The 27,951-nt window shown below is 44.6% G+C and overlaps 1 protein-coding gene across 2 annotated transcripts in view; it reads right to left on the bottom strand.

Annotated features, from left to right (window-relative positions):
• LOC8036009 (peroxisome biogenesis factor 2) overlaps nt 1-26,905 on the bottom strand; it is a 41,706-nt gene extending 14,801 nt beyond the window's left edge. The window contains exons 1-6 of one of the 2 annotated variants that reach the window (XM_029983201.4): nt 26,661-26,905; nt 26,517-26,594; nt 24,898-24,960; nt 20,003-20,200; nt 16,990-17,142; nt 2,691-2,738 (exon numbers count right to left, since the gene is read on the bottom strand). In XM_029983201.4, the coding sequence (XP_029839061.3) occupies nt 2,691-2,738; nt 16,990-17,142; nt 20,003-20,200; nt 24,898-24,960; nt 26,517-26,594; nt 26,661-26,705 (585 nt within the window). In that variant the 5' untranslated portion in view covers nt 26,706-26,905. The remainder of the gene's footprint in view (nt 1-2,690; nt 2,739-16,989; nt 17,143-20,002; nt 20,201-24,897; nt 24,961-26,516; nt 26,595-26,660) is intronic. The other variant, XM_029983202.4, reaches the window with a different exon arrangement.
• Between the last annotated feature and the right edge of the window lie 1,046 nt (nt 26,906-27,951).

Below are 27,951 nucleotides of genomic sequence, written 5' to 3'. Positions count from 1 at the left end.
AATGTTTGTAAAAAAAAAAAAACTTTTTTTGGAGGGGGGCTTAATATTTATGCTACAATACGAATTTCGAAAAAGGAACAAAACTTTCAGCCCTTCCACTCTGGTGAAGAAGGAAGACCAGCAAAGCTGTACTATAGTGGGAATGAAGTAATGGCTGGCCGCAAGTCGGCAAGCTAGAGTGGAAAGGCTGGAAAGGTTGCCGTCAGCTATGACCAACAATAGCAACCAGACAACCGGCATGCCAGTTGTCTGGTTGCCACCGTCGCTTATAGATGGCAGTAGCTGTCCAGAGTTTGGTGTCATCATTTGTTTGCTGATGGACACAATCCTGGGGAAACTAGCCCTTAACATCTCCGCTGTAAAAAAAATTCTTTTTTCTAGGTTTCATGTCTCTTCAAGGTGCCAGAGCTGGTGCGGCGCCAAGAACGGAAGCACCGCGATCGCCTTTAGCTTGACGCTGCGTCACATCGTGTTACCACTGCCTTTGCCACAACAATAAAAAAAAGGGGGGCAATTTTTTAGGGGCGAAGCTCCTTAGGGTCTAGCCTTGTCCGGCTTCCAAGTTCACATCGATTGCCATCCCATCTGTCTTCTTAAAAAAAGAAAAAAAATTTTGCGCTGTCGACAGGATTCGAACCTGTGTGGGGAGACCCCAATGGATTTCTAGTCCATCGCCTTAAAGGGACGATGAAGGCGATTTCGGACATCTTTTTGGCGATTGAACTGGATTCCAGGCGCATCTCGGGCCATGTTGCCCAAATTTCAGCCGAAACCGGCGCTTGTGTGCCGCGCAAATCAATTAAACAGTCGCGGTAATAATCATACCGGAATCGACTGGGGCGACGCCCCGAGAGTTGTGGGAGAAGCCAGGAGAAGCGGAGCTCACGTGACCGATGCGAGGCCAAGAAGCGCGACGTCACAAGAGACGCCTCAGCGATTGGTCGAAATGAGAGACGCGCCCTCGGTCACGTTTTGGTTCTCGGTTTTTAGGAATACTGTTCTAATTTCCGCTTGAATAACCATGAAAAGTATAAATCAGACCGGAAAGGATTACTAACCCGTAAATAAAGCAGCATAATTGTTTTCTTCTTTGCTACGCTGGACGCGAATTGGCCAACGAGCAACTATGGGCTTTTCGGCATGCGGGCCGCTCGTTACCGGCTGGGCTGGTCTCCCTCGGGTGATGGCGGAGGCCGCCACACACATACTCCCGTTCCGTTTGTGTTGGGTTACTGAACGGAAGCTCAAACTCGCTCACGAGAGCGGCATTGCCGTCCATGTTGACAGTTTCGGCGAGACTACCGTGCCACCGCGCTGCTATAATCCACCGCGGTAACCAGAATCTCGACCTCCTAAATACTACCGATACCGACTATTCACACTTGACGTCACTACTACGTCACCTCCGTTTTTGGAGGCCCAGAAACGAGAATGGAGATTGTTCAGTTTCGTTTTTTTTACTTCTTTCGTAGGCACAGAAATACGCGTCACAAATGGCTACAAAAAATTGGGCAGCATGCTATGTTCCCAAGAAGCATAAAAACACCATTTAAAAAAAATTAAATAGGACCGTCTTCATTGTCCCTTTAACCACTTGGCCACGACTGCGGGACGGGTAGGGGGCTCCGAGATGTGGTAGTAACTCAAGAGCTGGGGATGTCATGGATGAAACGTTGCATGTAGCCGCTCAACGTCTATACAGGAGAGGGCGCTGCGGTCAAATGTGTATATAATCACAATAAACTTTGCATGCATTGGCTCAACATTTATAGACAAGAGGGCGCTGCGGTCGAATGCTCAAATGAGCAATAAAAAAAAATCAGCACCATCAGCACTACCTATCACCAAAATCAGTATCATCAGCACCACCAGAGCTTCGCCCCAATCAACATCATTCACCACGAGGAGATGCGGTTATTTTTTCTTTGAATTTCTCCTGACCACATGAAAGATGACATGTGACAATGTGCATGTTTATTTGCTTCCGACTTTCAAATCATTTGTAAATATTTTTTTAATGCATCACAATTCACTATAAAGTGGGGGGTACTTCTGCCACACCAGCCATGTTGCTGTGGGAGGGACTAACAGTTCATGGTGAAAAGAGAGGATATTGAGAAAGAGGCAGAAGCAAGAGTTTGCCTTGCGGAAGCTAGGCCCACGATGGCATATTGTTCCTATGCTCTCGACGAATTTTGACAAATCTGCGATTGCATATGCATTCGTGCCTTGGTGCTCATACAAGTATGTAGTACCTCCACACCACAGAACCAACATGGTGAGGCAGACAATGCAACAACATTTTAAACAAGCTTCCAAAACGTACACTAGGTGCAACTTCTCAATAATTGATCTCGTTTTGAATTTTCCCCTTGTTTTCAATAGAGGAATTGGCCATGTCCTTACTTTATTCCATTATTAATCAAACATGGACGTGCGGAAGTTTTTTTGTTTTTTTTTTTCAGTTTCTGATTTTAATTTTTATTTTAGATAGCATGAACATAATTTTCAGGAAGTACAAACCTGCACACAAATCGTTATTGTATGACTCAAATCCTAGTCGCATAACATTATTGATTCATAATTACTTAATGTGAATTGCAGGTTGTCACAGTGTTACACAAAATTGGAAAACAAATGCATATTTTTTTAAAGCATGCGAGATGTGGCACCAAAGGTGGTTGACTTACCGCAAGGCCATGCCACAGGAGTTCTCTATTCATGAAATCAAACTGCACCTGAAAAACATGAGATTTGCGAACAGTAACTCAGAACAAACAGTGAACCAGAGGAAGATTTTCAACTAACTTAATTATCAGAATCTGCTGAAGTGCTGACTGAAATAATACAGATGCACACCAATGTGAACATGGCAGTTAATAGTCCATTACCTTTTTGTTAAGCACTGTTTTCTGTGTGAGTTAAAGTCAAAGTAGAACTAGGATTGCAAAGGGCATTCTCTCTCGTCTTGCATGGCAACGAACTCACTGCTGCCATATATTAAATATCACTACTGCACTCGCAGCCTACGTGTGTTTCCTGTTTTTCTTTCCTGCATCATGTGCATGGGATTTTTTTTTTAAGAATCCTAGAACTTTTCTACCTACCGTAAAATCCCGAGAGATGCTTTACCCCCGAAAGATGGCTTACCCCAGTTTTGACTTGATTTGCTATTTTTTTTGAAACACCGAAAGATAGCCGACCTTTTGTAATAGTAGTGTTGGGATGAATGATGGCCTCGGCGTAAATGTGGCTAGTTAGCTATGGTGGGATATAAGCAAATGTTGCTGACTGGGAAGTACAGTCATCTTTGCTTCGTTGCCCCTTGCCACCATAACAAGCTTGGAAGGGATATGACCTACAAATAACAATTTTTCAAACTTTTCTTGATTGTGTACCGACCGTTAGCCCACTCCATATTTTAATCCGATTTGCTCTTGATGTTAGGTGGGCTATCTGTCGGGATTTTTCGGTATGCATTTCTTAAAGAAACCTTATAAATTAAATTTCAAAAATTCTGCAAAACAAGTGGCACAGTAGACTGGAAGCGTTTCGGAGATATTTCCACATAGTGGAAAGTTGTTGGTTGTGTCGTCTTCGTCCTACGTGTTTATTAATGCAAAAGCATTAACTATCTCAGGAAGCGGAGCTGGCAATGTCTGTAACCACAGAAAAATGCAAAAGGAATGCCCATCCTCCCATTGGCTGAGCAAAACGGCTCCTAGATAGCCATTGGCAACTGCTTCAAGAGGGCGCGTGCTTGGCCGCTGCTCTCGTGTCAGACGCGCTCGGTGTCCGTGGAATTTTTTCTTTCTTCAATCTTGACCTGCACCACCACGCTCTTCGTCCATTAATTTCTACATAGGCATCTATGCATTTAGACTCGCATAAAAAAGTCCGGTTAGCCAAGTTGGAGCGGGTTATGATGCCTCCATCTGTCTTACACAATGGTGTTGGGTACAGTCATAATGTTTACAGGTAGCCAAGTGGGGACTCGGCACCCGAGGCAGGTTGGAAATCATAATGATGGAATCATTATGCAATCATAATCATAATGGAAATCAATCTCCATATTTCCAATCACCTTATGCAAAACATTTGCGGTGATGTGATTGATCCGAGTAATTTTGGAGAAGCACTTGGAAACAGCAAAAAGAGCTTTTGGAGCATGAGCACACATTCATGTTTACTCCTACCAATGCAAACATTATGTCAATATTAACGTGTCGGCCTGTCCAACTAAAAAGCAATGTCTGTTTTGCCCTCTTAGTTACATGCAACCCTTTGTTTGCATCAGCTAGACAGCAGTAGCGGTTCCCTCAAACACAAAACTAGCCTTTTGTTGCGTGGAGAAGAATCAGACATGGTGACAAAAACGTGACTGATGAAGGACAGTACAAACTGCTGTGAATGGTCTTTTTGGGTACTGAATCCCCTCTGAATACAATAATATTCAGCACATAAATAAATGTTTCCTTCAAGTTTGAGAGCTTGCATAAAACTGCAATTCATCACTGCTCCTGAAAATTGAGTTCTAATTTACTCACATCTACAGTAATCCGCCATTGTAACAAAGTAGACGGGACGGCAAAAAAATTCAGTACAGGCGTGGTAATTCGATTAATTCGTAATTCGAGCCAAAAAAACAGTGCCAGCGGCCTTGAAGATGGACGGGAACACTACGGGACACTCTGACCATATATTTAATGAAATAAACCTTGGTTATGAACATTCCGCAGCAGCTTTGCCGAGTAACAAAATAATTAGGTGGAGTTTGCCGATAATTTAATCCGAGCATCAGTTCCCCTCGAACTGCTCCAGGCATCGCAGGAACACAGTCACCGCCGCTGCACTCCACCTTGTTTTGAAGCAGCCGTACGATGTTTCACGTCTCCGCAGTCGTCGGCGTTTCCCCGGTGCCTCTCCGACGTTGCTTCGTGTTTACCCTGACCGCACGGAAGGTCTACGATTGTAGCAACCGTGGCAGAAGCAACAATGGGAATGTCTGCATCGACAAGCGCAAACGAATCAAAGTTATCCTCGCTGGCTTTGCCAACATGTTATTCCAAGCTCCTGTAGATTGCTGCAGCTCTGGGAATTGTGCGTTGGCTCAGCAAGCATGCTTGCGAGAAAAAATTCGACGGTCGCAAAGCAGTCGGCGATCTTTTATCTTCGAGTCGCGGGCACGCTTTCTCTTGCATGAGAAACTTCTCGGACCTGCCCAATACCTTGCTTGTTCTGCAAAATGATGGAAAGTGTAGAACAGCCAATGCCAGAATGTTGAATTCTTTGGCGCTTTCGGACTTGGGCCAGCCACTTTTCTCAAGCTCGCATATCTAAGCGACTTTAAGCAAACATTCCCTATCTCCCATACGATACATGTGTGCGTGTAGTACGCCGCAGGCGCACGCGTCGGGCAGCGTTGGCCGCAGGCGCCATGAGTAGCATCGGAACGTGGATGCTGCTCCCTGCCCACATCGGCATTGGAAGCGGCGCTCTGTGCGCTCTGCCCTCCGTCACCCGTTTACTCCAATTTCTGGTTTGCCGTTTTCCCAGTTTGCCATTTGCCTTGGTGGAGAAGGGGGAGGGAACGCAAGGGTCTCTGTGCGCCCCCGTGTAGGCTTGCATGCTTTCGGCAACGCGATCTTCGTAATATGCATGGTTGCCCGCCGATACACTTAGAATAGTCCGGCTAAAAATGTGTGCATTTTGGACAGGACCATGTTAAATTTCGATGAAAGCGATAATTTAAAAAAAAGTAATTTCTTTATAACGAGGAATTACTGGATATAAAAGTGATAGCAATTGAGTTGGCTTAATAATTAAAAATACAGAATAGTGCATATAAAAGTTTCGTGCAATAGTCAAGCTATCCTTACTAAATTTCAAACTAAAAAAAGATACCGGAAGGTTATCGCAGCAAATCATATATACAAGCCGAAGTTGTATTCAGGAATTGTGGAGCGCACTCTGGAGAAGCGCTTTCCCCCTTTGCATGCAGTTACGCTGCGGCAAAGCAAGACACTCAAAATCACAGTGCCTACTCTGCGATTTTCGCTACTCTGCAGTGCACAAGCGCGCGGCAAGAAGTGCACTCAACGAGACTAACTAACCCTCCAGCAGAACAGACGACGAACGTGAGACTTATTGTGAAACTTACACGAGTACTGTTAAGAGTGTCTTTCATACGATATGCGATCGAAAAGTATGTTATTTGAGACAATATTCAAGAGGTGAAAACTCGCATAAGCATATTGCAACCGTCCAGCCGAGCAGCTAGGCCTGAGCTATTATATTTTCAATATTCTGGCTCAACTTCTTGTTCTTGTGCATGATAGCAATGCACCGAGGCAATTGTGGCAAATGGGAAGACTGTTGAAGACTCACAGAAGAAGAGACGGTAACATACGGTCCTGCCAGGTAAAACTGCCAAATGGATTGATCACCGACGGCCAGTCCAACGCCTTTATCCACTGGAAGTCAGCACCTGACTCATTTTGCAGTCGGGATAGTGTTAAAAACATATCAAACTGGTCGAGTACCAGCGAAGAACAGTTGAGCAGCAGAATGGCAAGCCTCCAATGAGATCGGGGCCTGCGCTCGTGGACGGCGAGCGTGGAGCTCATTCCCTTTTTTTTTATTACCATTTTTTTTATCGCATTAAACGCATCTCGGGAATTAAAGCTCTTCAGCTTTGTGAAGGTGTCGCTGTTCCTGGGTCTTCATATCAACAATTTGGTGCCGGAACCCGGGATGGGAGCAACGTGTCTTGTGCCCCGGATGAGCACGAGACACGTTGGCGCAACTCCGAGAACGATTTTGGATTATAGGAGGAAGATGATTGGTGAAGAAAGTGGTCTTCAGCTGCTGTTTATGCAAAATCTACGCCTACGACATCAAAGGGCACGCCTTGCTTCAGTCGGTCAAGGGGAAGTGGAGCCATTGGGGCTGTGTCAGCCATGAGGCGAAAGCTCTTGCATAAACAGCAGCCGAAGACCACTTTCTTTACCAATTTTCTTCCTCCTATAATCCAAAATCGTTCTCGAAGTTGCGCCAACGTGTGTCGTGCTCCTCTGCGAAGAACCTTCCAGAGGGCATTTTGTACCACCAGGGTTGTGAAGTAGTGCTCACTTGGCAATATAATTGAATGTTTCACATTGTCCGATGCTGGCAGCATCTGAAGCTGGCCTCCAACCAAGATGATATTGTCTTTATCCAAAAATGGACTCATCTATGCTAGAGACGATTGTTTGTGAACATTTTCTTTCTTCATAGGATATTTTATCTCGTCTGAGTAAGTACTGTTCTGAACGCTGTTGATCCAGCATAGTTTGAGTTTGGCCCCAGTGGTTTCCTCGGCCCTCTTGACAGTTTGCCATTTCGATGGTTCTTCAGAAATCGAAGACACCACGCCGTCACTCTTAAAGCCCAATGAAGTTTGCTGTACCTCGTCAGATCCAACAGCAGTCCAGGTGGTGCTGTTTGCAAGATCACATGGACTGCTTTTCTCTCTTCTTTCAACGAGTCATTCTCCTCGTTGTCACTCGACCTCAGATCAGGCCATTCATTTTCGTGTTCAGTCAACCACTTTCGTCCTGACCACCATAAATCACTCGACACCAGTCGAGAACCTGCGATGCCACTAGGGTGACCACCTTCCTGCCGGTGGAATGCGGAACACCTTGACCGGGGGGGGGGGGAGTAAGAGGAGGAATTCACCAACGCGCACACCCCGAAATCCTGTGCTGTCCGAAAGCGTATTATACATCTGAAAATTGTACGCGGCAATTAAACTAAGATAAGTTTCAGTCACAGTTTATATTTTTGTTTATTTGTAATGGCAAATATTTGATTAAAAGTATCTAAGTTGAAAACATAAAGATCAGACCCCAATGCATCAAAAGGAAATAAAAAAACAGTAAATATTTTTCGGCTTATTGTTTCCTGTCGATACTTACACTTATATTAACATGCTCCTACACAAAAATAAAATCTTATGTTGTTGATTTTTTTACCGTCGTGAGTCGCAGGTTTTTGCCTTGTGTGGCCGTCTTCACTAAAAAAAAAAGAAAGCTTTCAACACCAACCCTTTCGCATGCTACAGTATGATTTGCAACTAATTACAATAGTTTATTTTTCAGCTTTTTGCGAGCAATTTTTGCTTGCAATGTTTTGCCATCAAGTGGAGAGGCACAATGGCGCATGCGCGTCAGTCTCCTGCAAGAACGACGGTTGCTTCCCGCAGTGCTTGGCAAGAAAATGACATACCATCGAGATTCATACATTTATCAGCGACCTCCGCGGTTCCTGGTTGCCCGTTGTTCGGAAGCGCCATAATTTACGCAGTGAATGCTACGACAATATGGAATGCGGGACATTTTGAAGAGTTTGGAATTTCTTGCGGGACGCGGGACACGAGCCCTCAATGCGGGACAGTCCCGCAAGTCGCGGGACGGGTGGTCACCCTAGATGCCACGGGTAAGCAAATCCGCTGGATTGTCACTTCCCAAACAGTACTTCCAATGAGAAGGGTCGGGTGTCCCTTTGTATCTCTGTAACTCGGTTGGACACGAAGGTCTTCTACTTGCTGGGGTCGCCCTTTATCCATACCAGTGTAATAAGGGAATCCGTCCACAATGCTTAGTCATACGGAATGCATGGGATGGTCTTCTAAAGATATTTGTGCAGTCTCGATGCAATGACCGCTCTCATAAGTTCCAGGCAAGGAAGAGTCTGCTCCTTGATTGGAGCAACTCAAGCTTTTGCCAATAAAAGTGTAGGTCATCCAGGTGGCAATGATTTCGTTGTTACGTACGCTGTACCATAGGCAGTTGGGCTTGCGTCGTAGAAATTATGAATCCGGGAGTCCTTGCCCTGTCCTTCTTGGAATATGAACCTGGGAACGACAAGTGCATCCATCTTTAGCAGGTCACGACACCATTCTTGCATTCGTTCTTCAGATCCTCGGGTAGAGCACTGTCCCATGTGATTCCTCTGGCCCGTAGCTTCTGAGAAAGTGTCTTCACTCAGATTGTGAGGGGCGACAAGACTCCCAAGGGATCGAAAATCCTAGATGCTGCTTGTAGAATAAATTGTTTAGTGCCATCATTCAACTCTAGGAATTTTTTAAAATAGGCATCGTAAACTTCAAGACATCCTTGTCTGGATCCCAGACAATTCCCAGAACCTTCATTGTTCTTTGTTCAAGGATAAGTGTCGCGTTTTCTGGATTTGCCTCTCCTCGAAATAGCACATCTTTCAGCCCTTGTGAATTTGTCGTCCACTTTCGGAGAGTCATTCTTGCATTCTGCACAATAGATTTGGCGTCATAGTACATCTTGATGGCTTCCTCCTCGGTAGCTGTGCCAGTAACCAAGTCGTTTACGTAGAAGGAGTTACGAAGTACGTCAGCCACTTCCTCGTTTTCAGTGGGCAGATTTTTCAGGTGTTGGAGGATCGTAGCCGTCAGAGGAAATGGACTACAGATTGCACCAAAAGGAACCCTCGTCATCCTTTACGTCTATACCTCCCCATCATTAAAGGTCGAAGATAATAGATTTTGAAGCCAGAGAAAACGGAATGCATCTCTGTCCTTTTCTGTTACAGATATTTAAAGAAATGCCTTCTGGATGTCTGAGATTATGCCAAAACGGCTCACCCGAAATCGCAGCAAAATTCCAAGAAGGTCTTGATAGAGGTTGCCTCCTTTCTCTAAACATTCGTTCAGAGACTTGCACCCAGCTGCATGCGAGGAAGCATCGAAAACAACTCAAAATCGTGTCGTCAGCACATTTTCTCTGATGACTTCGCAATGGGGCATGTAAAATAGTCTGCCTTGATCACCAGTTGTCTCGTTCCGTACCAATTCAGTGTTAAATGCTCTCAGGTACTCTCTGATAGCTTCGTCGTAATGAAGGATTACAGAGTCCGTTCGGTAGAGTCGACCTACTAGTTTCCGAAGTCTTGTCACTGTTACTTCCTTCTTGTCCTTAAGGACACCTAAACTGTCCTTCCACGGTAAACGCCACTTCGTAGTGTGTGCCAGACTTGCGAATGTTCTGCTCCAACTCGCGCACCACTTGGCTTGTTTCGGAATTCTGGTCTCCTGAATCTGTGATTCCCAGGCTTTCTAACTCCCAGAACGATTGGAGAGCGCCTTCAACTTGTTCTGTATTGGTGATTTGCAGGACACAGACGACCAAGCTCGAGTAGGTCTTTTGTAACTTCAGGGTGGATGTCCGACCTTGGAAAGTCCAACCAAGCTTGGTATTTAATGCAACAAGGGTGCTGCAGGTCTTACTCCGAGTGACTTCACCAGTCATAAAGCCCCAGATTTGGTCAGAGCCAATCGAAATACTGATGCCTAGTTGTGCGGTAACTGCTGGAAACAGGAGACGATCAACAATCAACTCCTTATTTTGCTCCATGTCAGCTACGAAGACTGAATCCGTCGTTAAGGTAGATATGTCTTGATATATATCACTAGGATCTCAATCGCTTCAATCTTGAATCCGTCCATGTTGAATTGGCTTCTAAGTTCAAGCTCCACTAAACAACATTTCTGGCACTCCTGAGTTGCAGCACAAGCAAACGTGTTGAGTGGCATCTTGGTGTAGAAAACACACTTAAGCTGAAGGTGTCTTTACAAATCCTCGGTGACAAATGTCTGTTGGCTGCCTCCGTCGATCACACCTTTAACATACCTACATGAGGTACCGCTGACAGCCCATGCCCGGAACGTTTGCAGAAGTACCAGTCCGGACTCTCTGATTTCCCGGTGGATTGATGTAGTACAAACTGTCATGCTGTTTTGTGGGTCGGATTTACCTTCTTTAGCTTTTATTCGTGCCGGGTCACACAGACTTAGCGTCTCTTCCACCGCATACGGCAAAGCTGATCTTTCGTCTGCAGTTTCTTCCTTGATGGCCACTGAGAGTGCATCTGGAACATCCCATCTCTTTTTCCAAATGCTGTTTCTTCTGCTCCAGCGGAAGAAGGGAAAAACAGTCTGCAGAACTATGGCTTGTTCCGTTACAGAAACAGCATCTCGTTTTATGTGGTGAGGGTCAGTTGTAGAGCACCAATGAGGTTGGTCTAGACGATTCACGTCGATCTATGTTGTCCTCATATCTCGCGGTCTTTGCGTTCGTTGTTTCTGTGATCTTAAACTTGCTCTTCTCCCGACTTTCGACCTCTATAGATAGAAAATCAAGTAATCAATTTAGTTCTGAGCGGTCAGGCAGGCTGCTGGGGCCAGGCATGGCAGTTGCCGCAGACAAATGTATGGTTCTGTGGTAGTTCACAACGATGTCACGTGGAAGAGTTTGCATCAAAATATTGCAGAGCTTCGACGAAAAACATGACTTACTTACACCGATGTCTGGAGGCCTTGTTTATTGATTTGCACCTAGTCGAACATCGTTCGCAGACCTGAGGTGTTATTGGATGACTTGACAGGTGAAATCAGCCTCAGACTGGAGAAATATTCCAGCTCCAATCGTTCCTTGTCTCAAAAACGGCGATTGAGGATCTCAATTGCATCCGTGTAGCAAGTCTGTCCTTGGTAATCCAGCCACAGCTGCTTCCACTTCTCCGCCCAAGTACATTCGAAAGTAGCCGAACGTTTCTCCGGTGGACAGTGTGGGGTTCTTGTGAATTGTTTCATCGAACTGTTCCCAGAACGCTGACCACTTTGATATTTCACCTTTGAATGGCGTAATGGTGAGCTTCGGTCACCTAGTTCCCGCTTGTCTGATATCTTGAGCGTCGTTTGGTTGGCGACTAGGTTCCCTAGAGGCCCCTCGGGACGATATCTGACCTAGAAGATTTTTTCTGCATTGGAGGGCACTGAAGGTGGCAGTCGCTTCATCTTCATATTGGATGACTGCCTGAAATTCGGTTTCGAATGAACCATCCGGTATGTGCCCCTCAAACTCTTCGTTTAACCTCCTGAGCTCATTGTTATTGGCACGCAATCCTTCGGCTACGGAGGTAATCTGGCTAATCATTGAATCTTGACTTTGCAAGAGAGCACTTGCCTCATTTATCAGTCTTGTGTTTTATGCCCGTCCGGTCGTTCTTTTAGTTTTCAGCCTTTCTATAAGGATCCACAGCGCTGCCAAGTCTTCTCGTGTGATGTCCCGGTCCTTGATTTGGGGGGTTTCGGCACCAAATTGTTAATATGAAGACCCAGGAACAGCAGCAGCTTCACAAAACTGAAGATCTTTGATTCCCGACGTGCGTTCAATGCAATAAAAAAAATGGTAATGAAAAAAAAAAAGAACAAGCTCCATGCTCGCCGTCCACAAGCGCAGGCCCCGATCTCGTTTGGAGGCTTGCCATTCTGCTGCTCAACTCTTCTTTGCTGGTACTTGACTAGTTTGATCTATTTTCAACATACCCTCTCCTTTGATTGTGGGTTTCTGCTGGCTTAAATGTTGATTAGAGTTATCTTCTTCAGACCATGCCAGCTATATGTAATGTTGGTATAATGACACCGGGATTCAGTTTACACTGCATCAAGCTTACCAGAAGATTTGTTGCTCATATTGTCTTCATTAATCATGAATAAGAAAGTAAAATGAGAAGCAACGTGAATTGGAAAGTCTGCATCATCTGTCTGTGCTACCTTATGAAACAGGAATAGATATAAAAAGTACACCATAAAGCCCTTTGAATATTAACTGGACAATGCAACTGTGTATTTTATGGTTTTGCTTGTCTGGCACTGTTTCATAACATCAATACAAAAGGTTAGAAGTAGAAGAAGATGACAATTTATTAATTTATTTATACATGATTCAAGATGCAAAATTTTGTCTGTACTGCTTTCTTAGTATCAGTTACTACAGTATTGAGGAGTTTCAGCGACGGTGTCATTGCCCTGGCGGCCGGTCGCCGAAAGAGAACGAGGGGGATAGGTTCGCTGGGCGGTGGCTTTGTGTATATGCGTTGGCCGCGAACGTAGGCTTATAAACTTCGGCAGCAAGAATATTACGCGGCTCTAGTGTTTCGGTACGAGCAACAGAGGTGACACGATCTGCTACGACCAGCTACGACCACTCGCCGCAGCGATGCAGGCGTCGAAGGAGCGCAACCTGTGTACTACGCAGTCAGCCGCCGTCGCCCGACGCAGATCGTTCGGCATTCAGGGCTTTCCGCCCCGGGTTCTTCGCTTGTACTTGGAACCGAGTATTATTTCCTGTGCTTGTGTATGTGCTCAGTGGCTGGATATGGACCTCATAGAGCAGTTCTTCAGACTCAACAGCGATTCAAAGTTGACGGCGGAAGGGCTTGCGGCAACGCTTTCGGTTGGTGCACGGCTGCGACGACTACACGGATAAATTTTAAGATTGGTGCTAGCAAGGTGGGCCATAGTCGCTTTATGTTGACACGATTTTGAGTGTAAGTACTCTGTGCAAAGGCGAATCTATCACGTTTCTAATCCACCTTTGTTTTTGCTGTTTTTAGCACGCACGACCGACTGCTAAGCAAATGCTTCTGTACCGATCACGGAGTGAATGTCTTCGGCCTTACATTGCAGAACGCCCAATAAAAAGTCATATTCGTTCAGCAAGAAGACTTCCCTTTCGAGTGACCTTCTGATTGATAATTTCTCCCGTACTTCAGTGCTTTAATCAACACGATCGATTAAGTTTGCTTCCCTAGTTAGGACATTTTTGTGCTACATGCGGCACTAATGCTTGGCACGATGTTTGCCACTGGTGGTATTGTGAATTGGTTTACTTCCAAAGCTAACAGTGTGACAGGTGGGACCATTCAATTTGCTAAAAATGTGATGATATGGGAATTTCGTTGCATAACTAGCGTTTTACGTTTAAGATTGATAAGAAACATGCTCATGTGATGATGCATGTCTACAGCATAAGCTTTGCAGATCCAGAATAGATGTGCTATAGGCTACAGCCTCAAGGTTTTTAATGGACCAAATTGGTGATTACACGGCAATAAATGTTGTGGTGAAAAACTGCCCATTGACTCTGTGAGTTTTGATTGTGACCATTGGTGTGCTGTTGGCAAATTAGATAATGGCACACCTTTTCCCTGACCATCTGGCTTCAAGGGGCATTGCATCTAGATGTGCTCAAATATCTTTATTTCAAGGTTCAGTGGACCCCTCTGCATCATTAAAGGAAGGCAGTCTCAAGCCACAAAAAACAGCAGTGAATATACAATGCATAATAACAGGCACCAGTGTCCAGGCGTATAGTCCGCAGTAATCAGTTTGAGCCTAAAAATGTTTCTGTTTTGTTTAGATAGTTTGCATTTGTTGTATAATCCGCAGGGCCCGATTTCCGCGCCCAGTGCATAGTCCGCCAAGCTGGTGCATTGTGTCTTCGTGCTTTTTTTCCTGGGTGGCATTTTCTTCAGAAGTTCTTCGGTGAACGCTATTGAGCCTGAAGAACTGCTTTTGAGGCCCATATCTAGCCGCGGAGCACACACAAGCACAGAAAATAACACTCGGTGCCAAGTACAAACGAAGCACCTGGGCGGAAAGCTGTGAATGCCAAATGAGCTGCGTCGGGTGACGGCGACTGACTGCGTTGCGCCCCTTCGACGCCTGCATCGCTGTGGTGGGTGGTCGTAGCTAGTCGTAGCGAGATGATCTTCACTTCAAGCAAGAAATCTTGTTATACCATAGTCAAGATATGTGTGCAAGTGTTCGACGACGTGGGCTCTCTCACGTTGGTGCAGTTGTCATCAAGAAAGGTGCATATCAACAATGTTGCGTGTTTGAGGCTGAAACTATGACGCATACTTATCTAAACCTAAATTTATCGGTCTGCGGCTACAAACATTTTCGTTGACGTTGCTTAGATGATGTAACCATTCAGGCCTCGCATTAAATGGTGTTGCGACTCTTCGGTTGTGTATGAAAACCTATTTTTGCCCCAATAAAAGACATTTCCAAAAGGACATGTGTCTTCTGCTGATACATATCTTCCAATTTACAATGCAGAGGCAAACAGAAAATCAACTGCATACATCTACCACTTAGCATAAGCACCTTTGGCATTCATTCTTGAGCACACTCAAATATCAGCTTACTTTGGTCTTGTTTTAGAAGCTTTGCCCTGTTCTGTAAAAATAAAACAGTTAAAAAAGCTTTACCTTCGTTCTCCTTCTTGCATTTAATACAGACTTGTTTGTCAGCAGATATCACCGTGGCACACACAACTCGAATGACCGATGAGACTATTGCTATTACAATAAAGCTTTCCACAAGAGCCAAAACGAGGCTTGTAGGGGTGCAAAAGCACATAGAAATGAGATTGGCACTTCCGGGGATTGTTTACATTACGCGTAAAAACAGGACGACCGGCGACCAGCTGATCGTAAGATAACACCAAGGATACCGATGTTTCGATACGCAGGATAAAGACCTCAATCGTCCCTTGTATGCTGCAGTTGTCATACTTTCTATCCAACCGCTTTTTTGCTCAATTAACTAGAACAACCGAAGAGTTCGCGACACCTTTTAATGCGAGGCCTGAATGGTTACATCATCTAAGCAACGTCAACGAAAATGTTTGTAGCCGCAGACCGATAAGTTTAGTGTTAGATAAAGTATGCGTCATAGTTTCAACGCGCGAACAATGTTGATATGTACCTTTCTTTGGACCCGCGTACATTCGGTTCAACTTTATGACAGCTGCACCAGAAGTGAGAGCTCACGTCGAACACTTGCACACATATCTTGACTCTGGCAAGACTTCTTGCCTTCAACTGGCTTGAAGACTTCATCTGTAGCATCACGGTAGGTCTTGGTTGAAACGATGATCGTCTCGCACACGGCAACAAACAGAGAACTACACGCTTTGTTTTATTTATACGCTACCGGTCTACGGGCGTCGCAAATCTATCCCCCTCTTGTCCGCCATGTTGGATCGATCGGAGCGCCCCCTATATTCGCTGAAACTCCTCAATACCAAGAGGTTGGTTTAACTACAAAGCCATGAAAGATTTGTATCACAGCACTCTTTTAAAATTGTATCGTAGCATATAATCACTCTTTTCTACACATACACATCATTATCATAGCCATTGTCCTGAACACTGTCTAATTAAAAATTTCATGGGTTATTTTTGAGTGCACCAGAAGTCCATTTTCTGAAGAATGTATCCTCCCCTGGGAAAATAGGACAGATAGTTCCCTCGAAATCGAGTAGATTAGGGGCAGTACTGGCTTCACAAAGCAAGGCCTCTCTCACGGAACTGCCCCGAAATAACTAGCCAGAGACGACCAATGTCGATTCATGGTACCACAGATAACCTTAGTTACTCTCTCCTACAAAGCTCTTGTATTTGTGTGTGCTTTTGGCCAAAAATATAATAGGAGCGATGGGAAGACAGGACAGCGATTGAAAAGAAGGGCCTCATCCCTGCACCTGAACCACTCCCAAAAGAGAAAATGACCCTCACTGGTGAATTTAAGTCACTGCAGCCCCTCACAAATTGTCCGGTTCACTGAGTTTATGCGAGCACTCAAAAACGATGCGTGGAATTTATCATTACCTAGTAGTTGTAAAGAGTTTTCAAAACAAATTATAAATGTCATCCTATTCTTGAACAAATGAAAAATGCTAGTCCAGCATTTATTCCTTTCTGCCTTCCACCACAAAATCTTCTGTGTGATCAACTTTTGTAAATGCGACCTGCTCTGTGTTTCCAAAAAGGGGCCACAATGTGAAGAAACTCTACCATTTCATTGTTAGAAAGACCAGTGTTGATTGACTTCTCAATAGTTTTACCTTGCTTTATCCCCAGACAGGATCATATTGAAAAGGGGATATAAGTCAGTGTACCTAAGGCCTGATTTATGAGGAAATGGGTGTGTCGGACCAATGGTGAACATGTTAACAAGAGCGAAAGGTAATTCTAAAGTTCCCTGTTCTGCCAGTAGTGCAATTCAGAAACCAATAACGTAAATCTAATTTAGAAAAACGGGGCACAGTGGGAAGGACCAACCTCGCGGATCATTGGTCGCTGTGCATGACCGCTGATGACCCCCGTGAGCCTGGCAGACAGAGAGCAGTATGTTCCTCGAAGCAGGAAAAGCACGAAGTTGGCCACGGAGGCCACCCTCACGGCTGTTTCCAGGTGACCCAGTCCGCGCTCCACCTACAAAACAATGCGGTCAAGGAAAGCTTCATCAGATGCCACTAGCACTGTTAGAGTGGGAAACCTGCTTTTCAGATTAGGCAAACCGCCGCTGGCTAGACACACTAGGTGTGTCTATGGCGTGGCTCAGATGGTCAGAAAAAATTAGCTGTAAAAAGTGGTGCCTGCAGCTAGCAATCTAATCTTTTCTTCAAAAAGGCATTCTAGCAATGGTTTTGCTTTAAAAAACTTCAAAGCATAGCTTCGTTTTTGTAAAAAATGAGGATACAAATTTTGATGAGCGTCTTGAGATATTTACAAACGATAGGGAAGCTAGACACAAAGGAGGGAGAAGGACGGACATGTACAGACTTTCATACCTTTCTTAAATTAATGTTGAACAGTGAGCCAAGACAAATGAGGCACTGCCATGTTTGTGAGCCCTATCCAGAAATTATGCAACCTGCCACCCAGCTTTGTTTGATTAGTGTAATGGCTGATGCACATTGTCTCATTAAATTATTAAGGGAAAGTCACAAGTAAAATGTGCTGGAAGCTATGCCAAACCGAAATGCCCAACAAAGTGATCCACGAATCAGAGAAAGCAGACAACACAAACAATGCACACGACTGAAAGGCACCGTATTATTTCCGAAATTCCTTGTGTTTTTATTTTTATTATTGGCAGTATTAACATTACTGTGTCTAGCTAATTTAACCGTTTGTCATATTATATAAATGTTACCTTTAATAATTTTTTGAGCATGCAACAGAAAACGATTAGCAGCTCATCTCCTGCTTCCCAGAATGCTTTGCGCATGCTGTGAAAGAGAACGAAAAAGTGGGCCATGGCCTTTCAGTTTTTCTTTCTGAGATTCTCAGGTCTAGTCTAATTGGTCACCATCAGCTTTCAATAGCTTTATTTTGCAAAGAAACATTTGCATAAAAAGATTCTAGAAAAAATGATGCAGTATATTAAGCTCACAAGGCAATGAAGAACATCAATATTAAAAAACACCCTTTGCACTGTGTGTGCTCCGCATTGCTCAAACATCTTACATCTTTCCTTTCATTTAAGCCCTGGCTAATAGGAGTATAAGTAGTGCTTATAAAATAGTACTGAAATGGTAAGCAGGCACCATATTCCCACGTGGTACTGGAATTTCGGCTCGCCGCCATAATAAGCAAGTAAAGTTGTTTGTCAACATTATAAAGAAACCAATATCCTGCCCAGGACACCCAAAAACATTTTCCCTAGTCTTCCCATGTTAAGGAATGTACCCTGGCTGGTGCCACAAGTTGAAACCAAGCAAAAAAAAATGTCTGGTGGGACAGGCTTTCCAACTCTATACACAAACTCATCTCTGTTACCTTACGGCGCAGTGATGGCGCGTCGGGCGCACTTCCAATCTGGGGCTGTGGGCGGAAGTCCCCATGGGAGACGTGTATTCCTGCGTTGTTTTGAAAGGAACCTGACAAAAACCTTCCTTCTCGTCAAAATGCCGCGACTGGGGCTGTACCAAAAGAGTCGAGAAAGGTTTGAAGATCAGTTTCCATGTGCTCGGTTCGTCCGAGAACGTAGATATCTGCTTTGAAAATCGAAAACCAGACGCCGTCGGACCATGATTGCTTGGGCGGGAAGCACTTTGAGTTGAATTCCCGGATACTTGTGGTCATCAGATTCATTTGTTTTGTTCCAACATGAGCACAAGAAAACCGTCAAGTTGTACGAACCACCTGCGGACTACATTCAGTGCGTCTTCAAGTTCGAACGGCCACCTGATCGTTCAAACTGTCGCCTGCTCTTTCAAACGCTTCTGCTTGTCGTCTGCTCCTTTAGACGACACCGGCCCGTAGACCAAATGTTGGCCCGGTACTTGAGATAAAAAGTAAGTGCACACCTCAAAAGACTTAAGTTTGAAGGATGGTAAGCAGGCTCAATGTAAACAGTAGATACAAGGAAATGTTGATCATTGTTACCAGTGGCCATCACCGACTCGTTATGCCTGATTTACTTGGTCCGATCCTGCTTGCGATTTTCAGTATCGACGTCGACCATCTCAGTTACGGTTCACGCTTCTGCAGCCTGAGCAATGCTGCGACTGAAAATTGCGAGCGAAATCTCATCACGCGAATCAGGCTTTAGCGTACATTCTGCGGCGTCCACGCGGAATGAATTGCCGCATGTGGCATTATTCACGGGAAGTTTTGTGATGTAACGAGCCTCGGTAATTTCGCTGAGGCCACTCAAGTAGTAAGGCATTGCCAGGAAGACGTAGAATCAACAATTTGAATGCGAAAAAGGGCAGAGGGACTCACAGCGACGCCGACAACATCGCATTTCAATGGTTTGTTTATGGGCGACTGCGAGCTTGTTGCCCACACTCCATCGTGCATGTGCGGCGCCGGTGGCGTCCGCTAGGGGCACTTTGGTTTGTTTGTAAACATGAGTTGGTGTATACAAAGGTCACCTTGAAGCCCAGAAATGCACTCAACTTATAGCATCAGGGCCGGCCTCCTAGAAAAAGTCTTAACTAGGACTGCATGAAAGAAAGCACTGCCAAAGCTAGAATATAAGCGGAATGGCACGCAAAGTTAAACTTCAAGCGCTCCCGTGCCCTAGGTTTGGCAGGCTTTTTTTCACATAGTCTTAGCTAAGACACTGTTTTTAGCAGGCAGGTTCAGGTTAGCTAATGCATTAGTATGAAGAGGAAAATGTCCTGTGAAGACTTCCCCTAAAAACTCAACATGAACATACCTATGTGCAAGCTGGCATTGATACCCAAGTGGCAAATCTGTACCGGGAGAACAGGATGCGAGAGCCCCCCACACAAAAAAATCTGCAGGAACCACCAGTAGGGAGGATAAACTGCTGGCTTACCTGACAGCGCCGGTGGTATGAGAGCCGCCGCAGGCCAACTCCCAGACAGCGCTCCCGGAGCCAGGGCAGCAGCGTGCCAAGAGAGACCAGTGCCAGGATCTGGGCCCGAGAGGCCCGTTTCACGGTGCCCCGCCCGGCAAAGTACTCCAGGCCCAGGAGGCGCTGTCCCACCGTAGATCCGCAGTCCCACACCGTGAACTGCACGCACGGACATGCAGGACACATGTTGCTCAGTCTCCGAAAGTTCGAAATTAATCTGAGGAGCGTTTACACAATTTTTTTTCTCCCTCTTCAGTTCAATTTACGAGAGCAGAACTTGGCAATGTGGGCAAGTTGCTTAGTGACTAATGTTAATGAAACGGTGCATGAAAACACAAAGACAAGCAGAAGAAATTCTTTGTCTCGTGTCTATTTTTTAGTTTCTGTGAATGCTTTTTTTTTTTGGCAATAGTGGTTGTTGCCGAGCTTCGTTTTTGCAGTAAATTTTCACTTGTCAGTTCAGCACTTGTCCCGTGTACTCCTTTCGCTTGTCTTTGTAATTTTGTGTACCGTTTCATTAATGTTACGAGAGCACCTGGCAAAAGGATAGGTGCTGTAAATAGAAAGTCTAATTTGTAAACTTACCATAAAGCATTACCTAGATCAAATTGGCACTTCAGCAGCACTTTAACTCTCAACAAGAGGTGCAAAAGCTTTTGAGCCTGTAATTTTTTAAGCAATTGAATATCAAGTGTCTCATGGCAGCAAAGCTCTGCCCAAGCATGGTGCAACAGAATTGATTAGCAAACAAGCACAAGAAGGGCTTCCCAGTTAAGATGGTAGAGTTCACTTTTATGAGAAACCTTCCATTACCCTAAATTCCGCCGTGAACCTGAAAGCGATTCAAGAAAGAGGCAAAGATTGTTACATTTTTTCCAAAGAATTCGGAACTGCACCTGGCCACAGGTGGAGATCATGCTTTTGTTAATATACACCCTTGGAATTTATACATGCCCGACAGCTGAAAAGACCCTAAAAAGGATTGCTTGCAATAGAAAACTGCATTTTGGTATTCTGAAGACACATTCAGTGCTGCAAAGTAACCTGTGGCTGCATAAGCTTTCCTGTGTTGCTAGATTTGAGGTCCTATGAAACCACTGTAGCATTTCTTCTTTTCCACCTCCAGAGTGCTCATACTGAAGCAATCCACCTCTTTCGGAAGAGCTGGTGCCCCCTGTCGTAGACCTGGAATGAGGTTTTCTGGATAGGAAGCTCAAGGAAAGGAAAGGCGCCAGTAAGAGGAGTAGATAAGCTTCTTCAAACTAGTTGGGAAAAAGATAAGCCACAATGGGCACAAAATCAATGTTTTAGGAGCTCAATTTAGGCCACAGTAGCTCAATTAAGCCAAAAGAATCTAGCGCCACCACTTAGAGGGATGTTTGCAGCCTCTCATGCTATGCTCACGCAGCTTCATATCAAAAAGTTCTCAAACCAGGAGTTCGGAAAGTGGTAGATTTTCGCCACAAGATAACCCTGCCTTTACTGGTGGCATTTTGAATGGCACTGGCTACATCACATACAGTCACCGTTAGTTCACAGAAGAAGAAGTGTAGTTGAAATTGATGTCTTTCTTTTGCAGGAACTACCGCGAAATAAGAGGGGCGGGGGGAATGCTTACCCCATTTCCACTGAAAACTGTGTTAATCTAGACATGGGCACTTGCCAGGTCGAATTTACAAATCCAAATGTAAATTAATTCGCTTCAACAGAAAGAAATTATCTTATACCATCAGTACTTCCTCAACTTTGACCTAATGGAAACCATTTCAACATATAAATATCTTGGTGTAAGACTACCATCGGACCTCTCATGGAATAATCACATTGAAGCCATACATGCTGACTCACTGAGAACTCTAGGCTTCATTCGACGTAACCTGCGCAGTGCTCCTCAACTTGTCCGCAAAACGGCGTACGACACATTCATTAAACCAAAATTAGAATATGAAGCTTCCATGTGGAGTCCCCATCAGGCCTGCCTCATAAACCACCTGGAGGCAGTACGAAACCGGGCCGCTCGTTTCATCTTGCCCACCTGCGACTTTTCTGTGAGTGTATTGGTGTTAAAAAGTCAACTAACCCTGTCTTCTTTGCAGTTGCGCAGAAAACCCTCCCACCTCTGTCCACTTCCTAAAGTCTACTATCATTGGCCCGACCTCAAGAACTCTTTGCTATCCCCTCCTGACAGAACATCTTCTCGCCGTAACAACTCTTGCACAATCAAACATATTTCCGGTTCCACAAACGCATTCAATCAGTCTTTCCTTTCTCAAGCCATCTGCGAGCGGAACAGCCTACCACCCTCCATCGTCACAATCGTAGACCCAGCAGTATTTCTATCAAGCTTAGTGATTCATTTTTCTTGTTATTAGTATTTTGTTTCCATTATTTATGATTAACGAGCTTGACCTAGATGTATTATTTAGCCTGTTTTTTTTTCTTTTCCTTAACGGGCCCTTAACGTGAAAATAAATTAATTCAGCCACTTAACGTAAAATTTGCAGAATTCCCAAGTTTGGGAAATGTTAAGTGGCGCAGGAACGAAGTGGCACTCCCACTGTGTTCTACGGTAGTGCAAGCAAACAAGAATTCATACACATTCTGTGCTTTATGAATGTGAAGAATTTACTCTCAGCACTACAGCACAGTTCTTTGCTTTGTTTCATATTTGGAGACTTCACTGCCATACTCTGGGGAGGGGGGGGGGGGGCCTGATTAGAGACAGAAAACAAGCACCACAAAGCGATAGTGTAGCCAAGAGGGCAGTATAATCTCAGCTAGGATGACAAACGCTCGACTCCAGTGTGCCATACCTGTCATATGCGTGACTCTGACTGAAGCTATTGGGGGACATCTATTAAAGTGCCTTTTTCAAGACTATGGTAGTGTGGGATTCTTTGGGAAATTGGCACTGAAGCAAAGTTTTAACTGTCTGCAATAAGTACATCTCTCGTGACAACATCATCTGGACAGATGTCTTTGTTAGTAATGAAGCCAAAATATCCTTCATGTGAGAAACCATAAACAATGCACTTTCTTGTGTTTTCGCTGATTACCCTAGTTACTTCACCCAGCCCATATCAATGTGCCGATCAATTTTCCGAGCTGCACCAGCAAGTTCAAGCAGAAAAAATCAAACAAATCCAAACCCCAGCTGGCACAATAGCAATTATGAGACTGTAACGTAGATGCACTTGTGGCGACAATACCAAAAAGTATGCATTTCTTGCAAGTTGCACTGTATGCAGCAAACACAGTGTGTAACTTAGTACAGTTGGAAGACTACCACAATACGCAAAATCAGAAAAAGAAAAATGCATGCATGGCACCACTTAAGTTCGAACATAGCTTTTCTTACTTACAAATGCAGTAGGCTGAGCTGGGAACACAACCAATACTGCCATTTGTCATCAGTTTGATTGTAGTGCACCTCTGATATGTTGTTTTCTAGTCCCAGACCAAACACTTTTGCAGAAGCATTATTAAGTAAGTACAAAATGCCACCCCAAAAAAAATTTTTAATTTTTTTTTATCGTAAAAATAAGCTACACTTTGCCGAATGCTTATTCTCTAGAGGTCCGACACAGATGCCAAAGTTTCAACACTAACCGTTATTCAAAAGTTAAAAGTGATTTTCTCAAATTTTCAATCGGAAAATGGGGCCCATTTTTGCCCATTCTTTGGTAGCTGGCACCATAGAGCTCCATGTATTCAAGAGCTCTGATGGCTGCCATTTTCCCATTAAAAATGCTAGAAAATCCCTTAGAACTTTTGAATAAGATAATGGTTAGTGCTGAAACTGTGGCATCTGGTGCAGGCCTCTAGCGCTACATTTGGGTGGTAAACAGAGAGCTTTAGTATTGCGTCTAGCCTGCGCATGCGCGTCGTCGCCATTCGCCAATTTAAGACGCCGTTTGAAACTCCGCGCGCACACTGGGGAACAAGCAACGCTAACACAAACGCCCAGTGCTTGCATTTGCACATATACGAAATACTAAAACTCGCTAGTGCGCGTTCGGTGATGCATAGTTTACTTTTTCAATAAAAAAAAACCTGTATTTTTTTTTTAATTTAAAGGGACGGTGAGCTGAAATTTGGATTAAAAAAAAACAATGCTGGAGATGTAGGCGGGACGCTACAATCCCTACAACACTACTCGTAAGGCGATATGTCGAATGGACGGCCGCATTTTTAGAAAAAGATGTTGAGATCGAACCAGGCCGACGAGGCGCGTGACGTCAAGATACCTAGTTTCCTCCTCTCTTCGCTTCGCTCCCTCAAGGCCGCGAGGCGGAGAAAACGCAAGGCCGTTTCCTCTCCTTCTCGGAGAAACATGACGTCATCATTCCTGCCGAATGCGCCTCTTTTTTTGAAAAATATGGTCATCTGTTCGAGATATCGCTGTATGAGTGATGTTTTGGTGTTTGTAGCATCCCATTGCACGCTTTTGAAGTGTGTTTTGGGGCATCCAGAGTTCGGTTCAGCATCCCTTTAAGACATTTTGTATAAAAGTACCCCGATGCCAGTTTGCCAATATGCCTGCAAACCATTTTATGGTCCCTTGAAGGTATGTATCCAGCTATACTTTGCTTCAGCATAACCTGACACGGGGTAACGGCTAAGGCCCCCATGAGCCAAGCAGTAAGCAGAGCTATGTAGAAAGGCACATGACAATGTATCCTGGTGAAGATTGCGAAATCTACATAGGGCTGTAGATTTTGCTCTTTGCCAAGTTATGCTGAAACGGAGTATAGCTTCAATTCTTTGCTTCGCTTGTTCAAGCAGCCGTAGAAAAACATCTCTGGCATGTGGCTTATTGCTTTACCCGCAAGAGGTACTAAAACCTGCCAACTCACTCCATACAGCAGGGCCTTCAGGATGGCTTTTATTTCCGGCTCATAGGTCGGGTAGAAGCTGCCCTGAAATGTGAAAAAAGGCGAAGACTGTGTGAAAATCATAGACGAATGCTAGAGACCAAACGAGAAGTGTCCATGTGGTATCCTAATATAACCTAAGTGTCATCACACTGCCTATTAGCGTAACTAACCTGAGTTTTTGTTGCTGTTTTTGGATGATTAGCAGTACGATAAAAATACAATGTTTATCAGCATGCCCTCCATGGTATTGTAGGAAAATGATGGTCCGAAAACGTTTTGCTCAATACCCCTATACAAAAGCTCACCGGAGAAAAGCTCACCGGAGAAAAGCTCACCGGAGATAAGCTAACCGGAGAAAAGCTCACCGCAAAACCGGCAGATGCGGAGAAAAGCTCACCGATTTTTTTTTTTAACTATGTCCTCTTTCTTGTAATATTCTTGAAGGTCATTGGGCATATTTGCTAATTCCTCAGAAATTAGTAATCACCCATTTTGTGTATTAATGAAGCCGCAAAAATGATATCAGAACATTGTACATCGGTAAAACAGACAACAGTTTATTGACAACTGAGGGTGCGCCGTCGGTAGCTCTGTCAAATAAAGGGGTTTGTTCTTTGTGAGCTAATATGAATAGCGGTGTGTGAACCGTTTCAGCTCCAAACATTCTGTAATGCCTAATAGTTAAGTAGGTATTTGTTGATGCAGTCAGTGTCGGCTACGTTGTTTTCTTTCTGTTAATTTCACTAAGAAAACTTTAGTTGCGAGAACAGCTTCGTCCTGTCGTGTTTGTTGTCTTCACTCGGTCGTCGTCGTTTGAGCGGTTTTCATCATGCATAACGTTCACCCACTCGCCCTATTCGCTACCTTACAGAAGACTATTTCTTATATAGGTCACGAGTAACAACGGTGCCAGTGTGCAGCTCTGAAAGTCATGAGTGGCTCACCTTAGAAGGGCACTATCACACAAAGGCAACGTGCGAAACACCAGCACGAACGGCTAGAAAACGTGCATGTCCGCGGAAGAAAGAAGCCTCAATATCCTACTGACTGTTTTATCCTGTTTTCAAAGGTTAACTAAAACTTCAAAGAGAATTTCAGGCACCGCGTTGTTGCGCATGCACTTTCGGATTTTCGGTGTTTACAGTTTTGATTTTTAGGTTTTAGGGAGACTTAAGTTTTCGACCTCTTTCATGTCACTCAAGTTCATTAAATTTTCAGTTAGGCTTGAGTTGCCTAGAGAGTAAGCCGAAGAAAACACTGGCCCGCCATTTTTAATTTGGGAGAAATATACTTAATAAGCTTGGCAAATAATACAAAAAAAGACATTTTCTTTTTGACAAACCTGACGAACTTTAGTGATAATAAATTGATATATGTTACGCATGATCCAACAGCCTCCATAAAAAATAAGAAAAAAAAATCGGTGAGCTTTTCTCCGCATCCGCCGGTTTTGCGGTGAGCTTTTCTCCGGTGAGCTTATCTCCGGTGAGCTTTTCTCCGGTGAGCTTTTCTCCGGGATTCCCTAGTCGTGGGGTAAATTACGCTTTAGATCTCCAGCAACAATATTCCCTTCATTGTTGATTGTGCAGGATACTTACATCGACGTGCTTGAATACATCGGCCAGCTTCGCCTTGAACAACGTAAACAGCTCTCCATCAAGTTCCTCGGCATCTAGCTGGAGTAAGAATGTTCAAAGTAGCGTGATCATCGCCTGCCCTACAACTCAAAAAGAACAAATCACCTGATTCACTCGGGAACCAACGATGGGCTTTCCGTCGCTTGACATCGGCACTAAATCAAGTTAAACCAAAACCTCAACGCACAAATAAATTTTCAACACCCCTATAAGGCATAACGTGATTTAGGGACAAAAGTAACCGACTACATTCCACCCTAATTAACTCGGAGAACAACTACCCTGTCTTTCACGAAAACGCGCAAATGAGGAAACGGGTGGCGCCATTTTCGGTCTTGTCGATGTCGACTAGACCGACCTTGTGGTGACGAGTTGAAAACCGCCTAGGTTAGTTTCGGTTTAGGAAAAGTTGCGGACAGAGTTCTTAAGAGCATTGTACGAGCATTAGCATGCGAGTTTAGAAAGTGCCTTTCTTGTACTTGTGAAAAATAAGCAAGGCAGGATGGTAAGTCGCACTGTCTGAACGGTCTGAACCTGTCATTACGTTTTATTTTTATCATTACTTCATTTTTTCCTCAGTAGGAGTAGGTACAGCGGAGCGCAAGCTCATCTGCTTCTTTTGCAGGGGTTGCGGAGCCGTCAGAACGCCGAGCTCTGATTCGCTTTGATCAACGTTACTAAAGCACTCAGTTGGGAAACTCCCATAGAGACAGCTTTGAAAAAGTGGCCCCAAACTGTCTCCGAGCACCGAGCTAATGACGAACACACCATTTCTCCCGCAGCGGCCACTCGACAAACTGCACGTGACTTCCGTTTTGGCTTTCAGAACAGATACAGCGGTAGAGGTTACAGGGTTTAAAGAAAAGTTTATTGACACTGTAAACTGCAAGACGTAAATCACACCGGTATACAATAGGAACATGTACGCTACAAATATCCAGGGACGGAGGTAACGAAAAAACATAACTTAGCGAACCAAATATGGCCGCTGTTTACATCTCATCAGCACACACGAGGAGGGTTCTCTCCTTTACCTAAGAAATGTCAGTGTAAGCCAGGCGTAGCGTTCGGCTGGCTAACGTCATATCCCCCCCCCCCCTCCCCCTTTCACCCCACCCCACGCCTCTCACACCTGTGCGAGAGGCGCGAAAAGCAAGTGGATGTGACCACCGACCAGCCGGACGTAGCGGCAAGACCACCACCTGAGGAACTCTTGTGCCACCCCCGTCTCCCCGGCGGACGCGCCGCGTTGAGCTACCGAAGTTAAAATGCACCTAGGGCGGGACGTGCTACCTGAAAGGCCTGCTGAGGCATGGTTGTATAAAAACAATATTAATTGTGCCGCAAAACCCTGCAAACTAAAGATTTTAAAAACATAACGCGCCCCTCTTTTGGT

This window comes from Ixodes scapularis, unplaced genomic scaffold (genome assembly GCF_016920785.2).
Source record: "Ixodes scapularis isolate PalLabHiFi unplaced genomic scaffold, ASM1692078v2 PGA_scaffold1__304_contigs__length_218370807, whole genome shotgun sequence".
Taxonomy (NCBI): domain Eukaryota; kingdom Metazoa; phylum Arthropoda; class Arachnida; order Ixodida; family Ixodidae; genus Ixodes; species Ixodes scapularis.
This window is presented reverse-complemented; position numbering and strand designations above follow the sequence as displayed.